General features: G+C 39.0%; 1 protein-coding gene across 2 annotated transcripts in view; it reads right to left on the bottom strand.

The window, feature by feature from the left end:
- Positions 1 to 10,287: 10,287 nt before the first annotated feature.
- The window catches only part of mical1 (microtubule associated monooxygenase, calponin and LIM domain containing 1), a 53,039-nt gene continuing 47,191 nt past the window's right edge, over positions 10,288 to 16,135 (bottom strand). Inside the window, exons 20-23 of one of the 2 annotated variants that reach the window (XM_038276028.1) lie at positions 15,292 to 15,385; positions 13,312 to 13,402; positions 12,979 to 13,052; positions 10,288 to 11,331 (exon numbers count right to left, since the gene is read on the bottom strand). In XM_038276028.1, the coding sequence (XP_038131956.1) occupies positions 11,138 to 11,331; positions 12,979 to 13,052; positions 13,312 to 13,402; positions 15,292 to 15,385 (453 nt within the window). In that variant the 3' untranslated portion in view covers positions 10,288 to 11,137. The remainder of the gene's footprint in view (positions 11,332 to 12,978; positions 13,053 to 13,311; positions 13,403 to 15,291; positions 15,386 to 16,135) is intronic. The other variant, XM_038276027.1, reaches the window with a different exon arrangement.

The raw sequence follows: 16,135 nt of genomic DNA, 5'->3' as shown, positions 1-16,135 counted from the left end.
ACAACATGAGCGGTTTGGCCCAAGTTGTGAGAGAGAAGCGAGTCTGTAAAAAGTTACGCTTGGTGAGTAATCACACGATGTTAGTAAACATTAGGAGATTGGTTTTGTAGCGTTAAAACACTCACCCAAAAGACAGCTTATAATATTAGATCTTTAGGAAGATCCAGTAACTTTTTTTGAAACGAGACGCCAACAGAGCATGCGACAGCCACAGGTGGGGAATGGAGGAGGGAGTGGCACTCTGACTCTGCAGGTAAATAGAGTTGGGGTGATGTCGCACAGGGCGTGGCCCGTCAAATTAAAAGGACTTAGGAGCTGAGGGCTACATCTACGCCTGCCGAAGACACAGACGTCTAGTTAGAAGTATAGGGCATGAATGGAATCTTAAAGGAATATTAGGAAATGAAGGAAACATAACAGATATTCATAAACTAAGGAAAGCATTGTTTTTGTATCTTAAGAATACAAAATTAAAAAATAGAATCTAATAGATGTGAAGTAACGCTGCTACACACTCATGTACAGTAGGTGGCGGTATGCACCTTAAAGTTGCTTGTGATCCGCCATAATAGAAGAGAAGAAGAAGAAGAAGACACAGACGTCCATCCCCGTGAACACTGGGACGCAACTCAATGGGAAAGGAAAGGATTCTGGTTTCAACCGTTGCGTATATTAGCTGCGACATATGAATCAAGATGCTATGACCGAAAAAATTTGATTGTCAGATGACCGTTGATATATGATTGGCTGAATTTAGGTGTTCAGGCTGATGGATAACTAACTGGCCTGCATAAGATAATAAAAAAAGTTTTTAAATAGAAAATTTAAAAATTTTGGGACATTATCTGATAAAGAGTACATTTATAGGCCAGAATAATTTGACATTTAAATATGACTTCCTATGACTTTAAACAGGCATTACAGAGTTTTCTAATGATGCTGCCCCCTATGGCCAAAACACAGAACTGCAGCACTCTTCTGCTTGTTCTTTGAGCTTGCACTTGTACTTACATTAACCCTACATTGAGTTGTCATTGGTGTCTGAGTGTGCATAAAACCACGCAAAAGTTCTGCAACCGTCGTTGTGCACCTTCTGACTACGCGTCGGACAGTCACAAACTCGCGCATACCTCAAGCGGAAGTGCTCAGACAAAAAGCAGCTGTGATTGGTCCTTGGTATGCCTTTCCGGCTGTCTGTGTGGTCGTCCTTCTTGATTCGATGCCGGGGCGCACCATTTTTAAAAACCGAGGAACACTTACAATGGACAACTATGACGATAGGTTGCTCGAGGAGGTTCGCTCCATTAACAGAACCTGTTCCTCTTCGATGTCTAGCAATTCTAAATCCATATCCATGACCGTGATATCTTGCAGACGCACCATTGTTGCTTGGAAGATAAACTCTCCCGCCGGTGCCGCTGAAGTTCTCGTGACCATCCGCCAAAGTTCTCGCGAGTTCACGAAGAGGCTTCCCCTTGTGTTCTGGCAGGAAACTGCTGCGTGTTCCCAGAAATTCCAGACCGATGGCGCAGCAGTAAAAACTTCATAATGTCTTTTTAAATGATTGAGTTCTACTCCTTTATTCAGCAGGCACCACAGCATGTTATTTCTACCCAGGAACCCCTCAAATCCGGAATGTACTCAGCTTCACCTCGCAGGGATGGACACGAATGAGGACTGTCAACATCTGTTCAAGCATTGAGTGTCAGGAAACCTTCTGGAGATGCATTCCAAAAAAAGAAAATTAAAACAATCCACTGGACTTTGTTTCAAAGTTTGAAGACATTTCTCTTCCATCCAGGAAGCTTTTTCAATTAAAAATGTCAGAAATAACGTTGAGTTCCAGGCTTTATACAGGAGCCCAACAAAGTCTTGATTTAGTTTTGAAAACATGCAAACTGAATGGGGGTCGTTTGGTTTCTTTTGTTAGCCTGCCCATACCTGTCTATGTCTCTGAAAGGGGGGTCATTAAAGGGAATTGTTGACCTGGCTGAATAGGCGAGGTCCTCCGCTCTCCTGTAAAGGGGCTGGGGCTGCGATGATAGTGGGAAGGGTTTTTCTTTTTTAACATAGATGGCTTCCTTTACGCCCCTTTCCAACCACCTGTCTTCTTTGTCCAGAATATAAACATTCTTGTCCTCCAAAGAATTTCTTTTGTCCATAAGGTGTAGATCCATCACAGAGTCTTTTCCCAAAGAGGTCGATCTTCTGTGTTGGACCATGCATCTGTGGAGAGGTCTGGTTTCTCCAATATAAAGATCAGATCATTCCTCACTGCATTGAACTGCAGACACCACTCCGCTCACCTTAGGTCTGGGAGTTTGTCTTTAGGATGCACTACTCTCTGTCTAAGGGTCGTTTGGTTTGAAATGTACTGGGATTTTGTGTTTGGAGAAAATCCCTGTGAGTTTTTCAGAGACTCCAGCAACATATGGGATAGCGTTGTTTTTGCGATTGATCTTCTAACCGTTATGTTGCATTTTGCATGTATTTTGGATTTCCTTGCTAATTGGACAAATGCCCAGTTTGGGTATCCACAGGTTTGGAGAGCATTGATGTGTTTCTGTTCTTTGTGCTTTCTGGAGATGCAAAGATGATCTTGATCTAGGGATGGGAATCGAAAACCGGTTCCTGTTCAGAACCGGTTCCATATTTTCCGATTCCATGGCATCGTTTGGCAGCTCGCTGAACGATTCTTTTTTCGATTCCCGCAGCACCAGAGCCTAAAGCGCCGGCTCTGGGCAGCACGACTTACGTCACGTTTTTTACGCAAGTTACGCATTTTCGATTCCCGCAGCACCAGAGCCTAGAGCGCCAGCTCTGGGGAGCACGACTTACGTCACTTTTTTTACGTAAGTTACGCAAGTTACGCAAGTTGGAAGAACTATTCGAGGAGGAAGACAACGAGCTGCGGTCACTTTGTGAATCAAAGCCCCGTCTTTCCTTAGCCCAGAGGGTAGATCAGGAAATCCAGCTCTATAAAAGCTTGCCCTCCATCCCCTGCAGGGATAGCGCCACACTGTGGTGGTGGAACAAGCAAGATACGCTGCCCTTGCTATCTGGACTGGCTGAAAACTACCTCTGTGTGCAGGCTTCCTCCACCCCATCTGAGAGGGTGTTCTCCACGGCTGGAAACACCTTAAGCGCTGAAAGATCCCGTATCCTTCCAGAAAAAGCAGATATGCTCATCTTTCTGCAAAAGAACTGTTAATTTTCCCTACTACTGTTTTATAATTAGTATTTTTTGTTATTTAAAATTTGTTATTATCCCATCATTTGTTATTAGACATTGTTGGTTATTAAGTTTGTTCTTGTATATTTATTTTTCATTTAAACACAGATGTTACTCCAGTTTCACATTTCCTGTGGACATCTTGATCTTGTTGATTTTGTAAGATTGTGCAATAGTTAAGTAAACAAAGTTGATGCTGATAATCAAACTGTTTGTTCTCCTTTTTTCCCCAAATTGGAATCGAAAAAAGAATTGATAAAGAATCGAATCATTTCATAGAATCGAAAAGGGAATCGGAATCGTGAAAATCTTTTCAATTCCCAACCCTATCTTGATCACTTGAGTCGTCCACTTCAGGCCAAAACCTTTAGTGGTTTTAAATCTCAGCTTTTTTTGTTATTGCCTTTTGAAAAATAAAGAATCAAACCTCAGCAAACCAAGGTCACAAAGGTTTTGCAGCTTTATTTATTTTCTGCTAAAGAGACAAAAATGATTCTTTCATTTGAATGTGTTGCTAATTTTGAGCTGTTCAGTTAAAAACTGAAAGACTTCTTTCAGATGTTGTCCTTCACATTTGATGGTTTTCATTCATTCTGATTTTGATGAAACACATAAAATAGCAGGTGATCTCACTAACCTCTTCAGCCAGTATCCATGACAACATGAAGAGAAAAAAAACATTTTGTTCATTTTCTGTCTCTCTGCCACAGAAGGGATCTTCTAAGGCAGCCGACTCCATCTGATTCATTCATCTGCATCTTCATTTGATAGCAGAGCAATTTTAAAATGCATTAAAGTAGAGAAAAATACGGAGAGAAATTTGTCACGATATAAAAAATTAAGTTGCTCAGTCAGAAAAAGGGTTTTGAAAGTAATTTATAATGCTGTGTAAAAGTTCAACAGACATTTTCATAGTTTTATTGTATTTTCCTTTTTTTTTCGAATATGTTTTCAGCTTTTATTAATTAAAATTTAAGGGGAAGTCAAAGTTTTAACAAACTGTATTAATATTATAAGAAGGGGAGTGGTGGCCTAGTGGTTTGGGACATCATCCACTTAAGAATTAATACATTGACATGTCACAGTGAATTGCTTTCTACTTACTCTACTTTCTATTTTCTAATGTTAGACGTTAATCTTGAAGTCAGTCCCAGATAGCCAGACTAATGTTATGCTATTTACTAGGCTATGTAATACATCGTCGTATACATGGATTTTCTTGGTGAAACGTCTTCCTACAGCCAGGAAACTGCTTGTTTCAAATGCAACAATGAATTCAACACACTGTAGTAAACAGATAAATGGAGGCAGAAGATGTCTTTCAGTCATCAATGCAAACATTCAGTGACACACAGGAGCTCTTTCAAGCTGGGCACCGTTTCATTCACAACACCTGTCTCATCAACCAGGAATCAGAATCAGAAATACTTTAATAATCCCAGGGAGAAATTACTTTCCTTACATTACTCCGGTGACTATAGGACCAGTTTGATAGAACACAATTTAATGATATATATAATTAGGGGGCCCCCCGCTCCATCTCACCATCAGTTCGGGGGTCCTTGGCCTGGAAAATGATGAAGATCCCTGCTCTGAATAATAAATTCAAAAGAGAGAAAAAAGTCGTTTGTGTGGGAGAGCAAAAAATAGATGTAAAATAGTTTCTGCATTTTTAGTTGTTTATATCATTTTGATCTAATGTGTTTGATAATAGTATTTCTCACTCTTAACCCTTTAAAGCCCGATCCAAGAAAAAAACAAAATAGAAAATAACTTTTTTTTTGGTTTGAATTACTTATTTGCCCTTTTAACAAAATATGTAAAAAGAAAAAACAAAAATACATTTTTGATATTTATGATTTATTACTATGCGATAAGTCAAGATTATTTTTTGTGTAGTCTTCTACTGGCTGTTATCAGGTATATCTGATTGTGTACAATAGGATTTTGAGCAAAGTTTTTACCATTAAATTATGCAAAAGGTGTCAGATGCAAAACATTTCAGAAACCGTATGTATCAAATACGATACATTTGGCATTATAGGGTTAAACAATGACACTTGTTTGCTCTATATTCAGACCACGATATAAAAACACAGCCGTAATCAAAGCTCCAAACTGATAATTTATATTTAGAATTATTAAATCTAAGACTCACAGCCTAATGAAAAACAATACTTTAAAATGTCAAATTCACTGAGAATCATTTGCAGCCATTATTTAAGCCTGTGTGATTACAGCAGCACCGTTCCAACAACACCTTAGTCTGTACAGGACGTTATCTAAGACTCTGCCTTTCATTATGTCATTTCTACAAAGTGAAACAAAGCCGCCTGCAAACGCTCAGCAAACAGCCACGACCTGAAGCCTGTGCAATCCCTGAGGCTAAATTAATGGTCAATGGGATTACACTAAAGGGATTAGGGGCCTCAGGTAATGTGACTTGTTCCCAAAATGGTAAAATGGCTCTAGGCAAGGCAAGGCAAATGTATTTGCATAGCACAATTCAGTACAAAGACAATGCAAAGTGCTTTACATGATTAAAATACAGGAAAATAAAACAGAATCAAAGCAAGTAGGAAAAAATAAATAAAAAATGCAGAAACAAAAAAAAGAATATTAAAAACAGTTGGACTAAAGAAAATATGTTTCAGTTGAATTGTTTAACTAGAACAGTGGAAGGCAATCCTAAACAAATGTCTTTCTAGTTTTGATTTAAAGGAACTCAGGCTTTCCGCACTTTTACAGTTTTCTGGAAGTTTGTTCCAGATAAGTGGAGCATAGGAACCAAATGCTGCTTCTCCATGTTTAGTTCTGGTTCTAGGTATGCAGAGCAGGCTGGAGCCAGAAGACCTGAGTGGTCTGGAGGGTTGATACACTGATAGCAAGTCTGTAATGTATTTAGGTGCTAAGCCATTCAGAGATTTATAGACTAACAGAAGTATTTTAGTCTATTCTCTGAGATACAGGGAGCCAGTGGAAGGACTTTAGAACTGGGGTGATGTGCTCTACTTTCTTAGTCTTAGTGAGGACACGGGCAGCAGCGTTCTGGATCAGCTGCAGCTGTCTGATCCACTTTTTAGGCAGACCTGCAGTAATTATAGTAATCAATTCGACTAAAAATAAACGCATGGATTAGTTTGTCCAGATCATGCTGAGACATTAGTCCTTTGATCCTGGAAATGTTCTCCAGGTGATAGAAAGCCGACCTTGTAATTGTCTTTAAATGCTTTTGGAGGTTCAAGTCTGAATCCAGCACTACACCTAGATTTCGGGCCTGATCAGTGGTTACTAGCTGAAGTAATGTTAACATTTATCTATATGAATTAAAAGAGACGGTGTAACGCGTTTTTGTTTATATGGGTGTTAATTTAATCCACGCTAATATAACCCAGATTAAAGACTAGTGGTATCTGCCTATAGTGAAGATTGCTCAGTGGGATTGTGAGATTTATATTAAGTGGAAAAAAAGGCCAAGTTGTTTTCATTGCTAAAGTAAAAGAATTGTTTTCTGTTTAGAGGAAAGTGGGCACTCAGCTGCTGCAACGCTCTGCAATTACGCCTCTTCATTTAGATGATTCAAACTCTGCGTTTCTGTAAAGGTCAAGGTTGTGTTAGAAATAATTAGCCAGCAAACAAACAATATTTTGTTGAACAAACAAATGTATTTCATATTTGTTCATGTTGCCCACATAGATATTTTTAACTCCTTTTGGAAAATATCCACCTCCTTTTTCTAGATAAAACTCCTCAACTTGACTCATTGTGGGTTAATAATGTGAAAAATACAGATTGAAACTAAATTCAGGACCTGAATAGAGAGAAAGATTCTTGCCTGGATTCTGTTTTTAAATATATATTAGTTATTAAAGAAAAAGTGCAGTAAACAATAATCAATGGATCATTATTTATACCTAAAACTAATACGTTTGTAGTAATTTAATGAATTTAGCATTAGTCAGTAAAAAAAAAAAAATTATAATAATTTTCGTCATGATCACTGAGTCTGGGAGCGGTCATTTTTGCCCAAATATAGTAATATAGTATATATTATAATATAGTAACCCCTCCCTCCTGTCATCTTCCGGCAGTGCAGTAAGCCTAGCGCCATTCTTCCCGCTTTACAAGCAAAATCAATGGGAACTACTAGACACATCTGCAATCAACAAATATTTAAAGTCGTAGGGAAGCGGCTGTGCAGTGGTGCACGACTTTAGACAAGTGAATAAAGTGACTGTGATTGGTCGTTTATCAGGGGGCGGGATTGTTGTGGCGGAATGTTCGCAAGCAAGTTTGATTGTGGCCAGTTTCTCCGAACTACGTTGCTAACCAGTTAGCAACTTAGTGCTAGTAGGTTCCCAATGGGAAATTCCATTGGGACCAAGTAGCACTAAATTGGTGACTTAGAAACGACGCTGTCAAGGAACTCTATGGACAGCGGAAACATGCAAGAGGAGGAGAGTTTAGTGTCGGAGGTCGTGGATGAGTCACCTCCGTCATCCATTTTTTATTTAGAGGAGGAAAGCGGGATGAAGATGTTGTGGAAGAGGACGCCAGGGCGGCAGAAGCTTGGTTTGGTGTAGAAGGCTTCCAGCCGTACATGTTTGAGCCCTTGCCTCGCAACGCTGCCAGTTCTGTTAGCTCTACGCCTGCCGAAGACACAGACGTCCATCCCCGTGAACACTGGGGAGGACAGGGAGGATTTGCCATTGAACTTCTGGCCAGAGAAAAAACCCGTAATATGTAGCCAACATTTGGAAGAAGAATGTTTTCAAGATGACTTGGATAAGAGCGCGTTGTGACAAACACCAGATACAGCACTGGGACGTCACTAACCAGTAGGTGGCAGTAGTTTTCTTTGACAAACATGGATGCCTCCAGTAAAGCACATTCACAGGAAAATTACTCTGAATTAAAAGACAGCTGCAAGGAGAGGAATATAACAAAGGAGAAGATTGTTGTTAGCGTTAATGCACAAGTTTATATGAAGTCCCTATGGCAGGCTGTTTTGACATTTATTAAAAACACTCTCCTCTCTGTTGTTCTCTTTCATAAATGTTTTTCAACATAATTCATGCCCCCAATTTAGCTCCATAAGTTTGACATGTTTTGTTTTTTCAGTTTTAAAATAACTTTTCAGTTTTAGTGTCTTTCTTTGAAATTATATTTCCGGTTTCAAAAGATTTTCTGGACAGAAAGTATAGTGCCTATTTTGCTCCATAAATTTTACATCTTTATATCACTTTTGAAAGCTTTTTTAGTATATATTTTTTTATTCAAATAATGTTTCTGAACAGAATTTATGAGAATATAGCTCCATAAGATTCAAATCATTTTTTTACAGTGTGAAATTTATTTTTCAGTCAAAGTTCAGTTAAAATAATTAGTTTTTCAGATTAAAAAAATGCTTTGTATCACGATTTATGGTGCCAATTTAGCTCCATAAGTTTGACTTTTTTTTTTTTTTTTCAGTTTTAAAATAACTTTTCAGTTTCAAAGTTTTTCTGTCTTTCTTGGAAATTATTTTTCCCGTTTCAAAAGAGTTTCTGGACAGAAAGTATGGTGCCAATTTTGCTCCATAAATGTTACATCTTTATATCACTTTTGAAAGCTTTTTTAGTTAAATTTTTTTATTTAAATAATGTTTCTGAACAGAATTTATGAGAATATAGCTCCATAAGATTCAAATCCTTTTTTTCCAGTGTGAAAATTCATTTTCAGAGTCAAAGTTTAGTTTAAATAATTTGTTTTTCAGTTTAAAAAATGCTTTTTATCAGGATTTATGGTGCCAATTTTGCTCCATAAGTTTGACTTTTTTTTTTTTTTTTTTTCAGTTTTAAAATAACTTTTCAGTTTCAAAGTTTTTGTGTCTTTCTTTGAAATAATTTTTCCGGTTTCAAGAGAGTTTCTGGACAGAAAGTATGGTGCCAATTTTGCTCCATAAATGTTACATCCTTATATCACTTTTGAAAGCTTTTTTAGTATAATTTTTTTTATTTAAATAATGTTTCTGAACAGAATTTATGAGAATATAGCTCCATAAGATTCAAATCCTTTTTTTCCAGTGTGAAATTATATTTCAGTCAAAGTTGAGTTAAAGTAATTAGTTTTTCAGATTAAAAAAATGCTTTTTATCAGGATTTATGGTGCCAATTTTGCTCCATAAAATTGGGATTATTGGAAAAAAATTAAAAGTGCTTAAGCTTTTGTGAGAAACAAAACACAGAAATATAAAGCTAGAAACAGCAGCTACACTAAAACCTTTGATCAACTGCAAATGACCCGAAGCAAGGCTTGGATCCTAAAGGTGTTTAGTAAAAGCTGGCGCTCCATGGCTGAAATCCAATAAGTTCACGACAACTAACCGCAAACACAACCAAAATAATTGGCTAATTTTTGCTAAAATCTAAATAAATACATCCTTAAAGGTTTTAGGACTCTGTTCTGTGGAGTTTTGAATCCAAACTGGAAATCTGGGTGAATATCAGCCACATCTGTTGGATGAAGAATAAAGCAGAAGCTAAAAGCTGTGCTCTGGAGCTGCTTTGCCTCCTCTGCTGCTGGAAACGGGCATCATGTGGAGGAAAGATGCCCTCTGTCAAGCATCTGAAAAAATCCTGGCATAGAGTATTGCGCCATCTATAAGGAAACCTAACCTGGAAGGTTTCTAGAGCTACCGTTTAACTCATTTAGACTAAATAAAAGGCGGCTGCAGCACAAACCAAACCTTAATGAAAGATGAAGCTTTTTCCCATGAGGAGGCGGCTGGTATTTCTTCACCAGAAGCTGAATCACTTGTGAGAGACTGTAGGAGCACTTACACTATTTCAATTTACTCTTAATTTCATAAAATAAACTAAAACAGCTAAAGAAAACAGCTTGCAAACAGAAACTGATCAAACTGAACCTCCTAAGCAATGATAATATCCATTCTTAAATTAGTCTAGTTCGCCCCCTAGAGGTTTGAAGGTTGAATAGCAGCAGGATACTGTTATCGAACGGTTTCCAGTTGTGTTTATAAATATATAAAAAAAAAACACATTAAAACCAAAGAGTCAAAGTGCGATATCTTTATTTGATATATACTGTGAAGTGTTCAAATGGCACAAAATGGCAGCAGGATGATATATATGGCATAAGGCTTCTTTTAACCGACTTGTTTCAGTCTCAGTTTCTTTCATTTGCAAGTGATCAATGAAGGCATTAAAGTTTAACGAACCAGTCCAACTCAAGTCTGCTTTTCACCCATGAAAAAAATTAAATAAATCCCACCTAGTTAAAGAACGTGAGCCAACAACTCCACTACAGACCCCTGAGATTCCCAAACCGGCATGCTGTGAAGAACCGATGAAATAAAAACAAGAAAGTGCTACAAAATTCCTTAACAATAAAGATGAAAAGCTAAAAAGAAATTGAACAGACTGTAAATCGGCTGTACTGGTATGGGAAGATCCTCTCCTCTTTGGAACTGGCTTCATATTTCTATTAAAACAGAATCTAGATAACCTATATGTGACTTTCATCCACTGATACTTTAACAGTTAAAATCATATAGAAACAATAAAGCAACACAAGTTCAGAGGCAATCCCTCCTGTGTTTGATCTGCAGCCTGTGCTTTTATGACACTAAAGCAGATTGATGGTGATTGTTCAACAGACGTGTAAACATCAGTCCTCTCATCAAACTCTGCACACATCAGGATTCCAGATGTTTTGTAAACTCTGAAGGAACCACTGACGGTCTCCTCTCTCCACCAACGATGATGTTCCATCTTTGGCTTTTTTAATCTAACCTTCAGGATCAGAGTCCGACTCTCGCACACGGAAGAAGCGTCACCTGTAATCCACACAGGTTCATCCATTCTGTGAGGGCGTGTCCCAAAAAAATAGAACCAAAATAAAAACTTAAGCCCACTGAACTTGAGCTCCGGTCTTGGAGTGTCTTTTAGCCTCCTTGATAGAGAGAGCTTCCTCCTTCTCGCTCATTTCTTTCAGCCTTTTCTCTTCCAAAAATGTCACCAGGGAGTTCTTCATTGCCACCACCTCAAGTATCTCCTCCATGAGTCGCTCTTCTTCTGCCTTCTGCTCTGGAGTCTTATCTGTTGGAGAAAAAATTATAACAGCGTCAAACATTTAGTTTCCTGCACTGAAAGAACATCAATGGATGAAGGCAGCGTCGCCCTTTAACCCTTTATAAGGCAAGTTACCATTTTTTGATCACATGCATACCCCTTACAAATGGAGCCCTCCCCCGTCCCTCAATGAGGTCTAGAAGCACAAGATCTATATCGAGCCATTCAGTAAAGATACAGCTACATGGCTGTACATCTTATCTTGGTATTTAATCAGTGGTGGTTGGCCAATAGAGGGCGCTATATGTTTATATGCTATATGTTGAAATATATACACACACACACATATATATATAAATATATATTTATTAGGGATGGAATGGTTTTTGAAAACCGTCCGAACCGTTCGGTTCTAGGGGTGTGCAAAATCATCGTGATGATGATGCATCGTGATTCTAATTTTCGTGATCTACTGCATCGATTCTTGATGCCAAGTATCATTTATTAATTTAAAAAAATTAATAAATAAAATTGCATGAATGGTTGGCGAACATCAGCCAAAAAACAAGTGTAATACAACTTCCAGTCCAGTAGATGTCGCTGCGGATGTGTTGACGCACGCTGCCTTGTGTCACAAGCATTTCTGGCCGCGGGATACTGCGACGAGTCATTCAAAAACAAAACATGGAGGAGAAAATATTGCAATGCATCGCAATAATTCAAGTATCGTGATGCATCGTGATAGAATCGCATCGTGACTTCTTTGGCAATACCCACCCCTATTCGGTTCATGCGCTGCTCCTTTTTCTCATAGGCGAAGCGTTTACACTCCAGAGCAGAAGGTGGCGGTACTGCGACCAAAGCCAACCACCAGTAGTAAACAAGAAGAAGAAGAAGCGAAGCAGCGTAGCCGGATGTAGCAGGGGAAAAAATCAGTTGTTGTGGAGAATTGTGTGGGTATGGCGAGTGGGAAAGAACAGGAGTTGGAAGACGCGCCAGCAGCACTTTATAGGTCTGCTGTATGGGAGCGCTTTGCATTTAGAGTGACCTACGATGACGGCGGGAAGAAAGCTGTGGATAAAAGTGCAACAATGTGCAAGCATTGTGCAACACATTTTGTTTATGCTAACAGCAACATGACCAACATGTCATGCAAACCCCGAAATCCCTCATACTCCGTCAGCGCTCCGCTGCGCTCCAGACCGCCTGCTCAAAGCAAAGTCTACAGCCTCCACTGTGGCTCCGGTCCGCTCCGCTCTGAGTCCCTTGGAGATGGTAGAGAGCAGGCACCAGATGATTAAATTCAAAGCATCAAAACATACGGAAATGATCCAGGGTTTCCGCGGATCATTTAAAATAATTACAATCCATTATTTTTTGGGGGATTTTTTTCATTAATTTCATACATTTTTATGGGATTTCGGTGTAACAATCAACATGTATCGAACCGAACCGAAAACCGTGACCAGAAACCGTGAATCGAACCAAACCGTGGATTTTGTGAATCGTTCCACCCCTTATATATATACATCCACATATATATATATATATACATATATATACACACACACACGAGCAATTCAGATTTGGTCTCTAGAGGCAGTACTTTCTGCCCGTATGATTGTTTGTTTCGCTCGGAGTGAAACCAGGCTTTCTGCCGATGAAAACGCCTACCTTTTATGTCCATTAACTTCCTGTACTGCAGGTCTAACATGGTGCGCTTGTCTTCCAGTTCCAGCTGTCGGGACCTGAGGGGAAAACAAACTGTAGCTCAGCCATGTCTGCAGAACATCCTGCTGATGCTGCAGGCTATTAATGAGGCCCACTGCTGCCATGGTGAGAGCAAACATTGACCTCAAACTGCGCCCAGGTTCTTATTAACCCCACTGCTCCTCCACACAAAGCTGTGCAGGTTTTTTTCTTGATGGATTTCCATCTTTGCCGGGTTTCTAGTTGGATGAAGAACTAAAGAGCTGAATGTGCAAAGCTGCTGAGATTCTGACTTACTCCACCATCAGGTCCGACTCCTCAGACACCAAGGCGTTCTTCTCATGGACCAGCTGGATCCATTGTTCAATCGAATCAGAGTCTGTGTTGTCTGAAAAAGAGAAAAAAATAAAAAATAAACCCTTTGTTTTTGTTTTTTTCTCAAAAGAGGAAGAATATTAAAGTTGAAGAGGAAGATTTTCGTCACATGAGGCGGCCTCACATGGAGAAACTCGGGACAACTCGAATTAGAAATTCAGCTGTCCAACAAAAAAAAAAAAAAATGTTTTCTTTCTATTAATACAAATGTGGAGCCAAGCTGTGCGCTTTACTGGATCCACCCCAAAGTTGACTTTTCTGACTGTTTACAGCTGATCTTACAGAATCTGATGGCCCTTTTACAGCCTAAATAGAATTTCAGCACTGGGTGCAGGGAGCCTGACCATCCTGCAATGCTTCACTGTAAAGCAACAGTTCAGGGTGGTCGAAAACTAGCAGATATTAATTAAACAAACTGATCTACAGTAACTCTTAGTTCTATTGTATCATCCCAGAAGTTAGTTAGAAATTTATATAAGCCCAAGTAGAATCTCACCTTCTAGATTTTAGAAACTGTGAGAAAAACATAAAAAACTGTTGTTATATTTGGAGACTTTTTAGACCCTCTAGTAACTTTTTAAGCAACTAGAAACAAATCCAATGACCTTTCTCTGTGTTTCTGGTGAGTCTAACAGTTACACATGAAAGCAGCACTATAACAGCTGCCATGAGTCTCTCCCTGCTTCCCTGAGTACTGTCTGACAGGCACAGGCTGCTGCCTTTTCCTGAGCTAAGAGAGTAGAGACCTGCTCTGTTTTACCTCAGCCGATACACAATATGGGCAAAGCTGCTGATGATTCTGCCCTGGACCACAAAGCAGGATATTAATATGATTTTAAATCAGGTTTCTCGGGAAGGGAAAGCAGTCGTTCCTATGGTAACACAGCAACGCTGCATGTGCACGGCTGTAGCTCTGTGGTGTGGATTAACATAACATCAAATATTTGCCATTTTCTGAAAACTAAATCTAACCATTCAAATAAAACTTCCATTTAGGGATTAATCACGTCTTATTTTATTTTCCTAACTTGTAATTTTCTCTCTGTGTGAAGAAGATGCACAAACCAGCGGAACTGTTTCTTCCGCCACTAGTTCACCTGCTGCTAAATTCCAGCAAGCCTGATGCAGACTCGCTATTTAAGGGCTGAACAGTCCACTCACCCTACCCACTATGTGGTTTGGGACGACCCTTAATGTGGAGGACCTTCCGTGGGAACGAGCAAACAGAGGGTTAGTGCTTAGGGGCCGGTTTGGGATTTAGACTAAGCATTTATAGTCACATAATCAAACGGATCCATCTTAGCTTACACTACATTATCAACACGGATAATTATCAAGATTTCATTTATTTTTTCAGTGAAAAAATCCCACACGCGCAAAGAACTGCAGCTTCACACAAAGTTAAATGTTTTTTGACATGTGGGGTGAGGACATACACTGGAAAAATCCAAGTCTAGATAAGTCATTTTTTTCTTAAAATAAGTGCATTTGTTCTTGGATTGAGGAAATAAAAGAGACATTTTGCATTTTATCTAAATATCTTATTTAAAGTGTTAAAATACTCATTCCATTGGCAAACTACCTCATTTACCTACTCAAAAAAAGGGTAAATACACTTAATTTAAGAAATGTTTGCTTATTTCTAGATTTTTTTTCCCAGTGTACCTCTTCTGTGAGCCTCCACCTGATTGGCCCGTGCAGACATAATCACACAGGAAGTACAGCACTACTTACTGAGAAACCTTCTGCATGGTTCTAACATCATTTAACCCAACATGAAACATTGCAAAAGTTGGAGTTAGCAGTTATGGTTTCTACCAACATGGTGGTTAGTTATAGAGTGCCTGTAAATTAGATGTAATGTGAGAACTATATATAGGCATTAAATAAAAGGACTCTTACTGGGCTCTCTGCGCAGGCTCCTCTCCAGCTTCACACCTTTCTCCTCCAGGTCCTTGTAGGAAACCTCAATCTCTTCCAGTCTGCGCTGAATTGACTGAAAAATAAACATTTCATTTTAAAAGGAGCAGACCCCAAATTTTTAAAGTACTTCAGGTTCAGTTGGGTTTACAGGGTTCCTACAGCATAAGGCGAGTTAAATTCAAGACTTTTTAATGCCGCTTGAAATAAAAATTTAAGACCAAATTCACAAGAAACACAAGAAAAACCTGCTTGCAACAACTTTACCCAAAGGTTTATTTTAACATAAATCACTGCACTAATGTTTCAAAGTTTGAAAAGCTTCTCATACAGGAAGAAAGCTAAAAACACACAAATGACAGATATATTTGAACAATTATTTAACTGAATTCACAAACTTTGTTTTAGCAGGGAACAAAACAAATCAGTTTTAAAGCCCCAACATAACCAGTGCTAAGTCTTTTTAGCAGCTATTTTTCTTTGTATCGTTTTCTTAGTATGTTTGATTTGGTGATAAGTGGAGGCGTTGCAGAGACAAGGGTGGAACTAAACTGAGAAATACCGGCTGTTTCTCTGTAACTCCATTTTGACGCTTTGTGTTTCGTGCTTCGCATGTGCGACTCCACTAGCCTGACGTAGTCCGACTCAATTCTAGTCAGAATATGAGTCTGATGCTGCTCCATAGAGCTGTGATTATGGGGCGTGTTTCGAACGAACCAGGAAAAAAAATGCCTCTGCACTCAATAAGAGCAACGGAGTGCGTGACGTATGTTAAGCGAGGCATAGTTGTTGTCCACAAAAATCAAAGCGTGCAGTTTCACGCCTA

This window comes from Cyprinodon tularosa, unplaced genomic scaffold (assembly GCF_016077235.1).
Source record: "Cyprinodon tularosa strain WSP-4 unplaced genomic scaffold, ASM1607723v1 ctg99, whole genome shotgun sequence".
In the NCBI taxonomy this organism is placed as follows: domain Eukaryota; kingdom Metazoa; phylum Chordata; class Actinopteri; order Cyprinodontiformes; family Cyprinodontidae; genus Cyprinodon; species Cyprinodon tularosa.
This window is presented reverse-complemented; position numbering and strand designations above follow the sequence as displayed.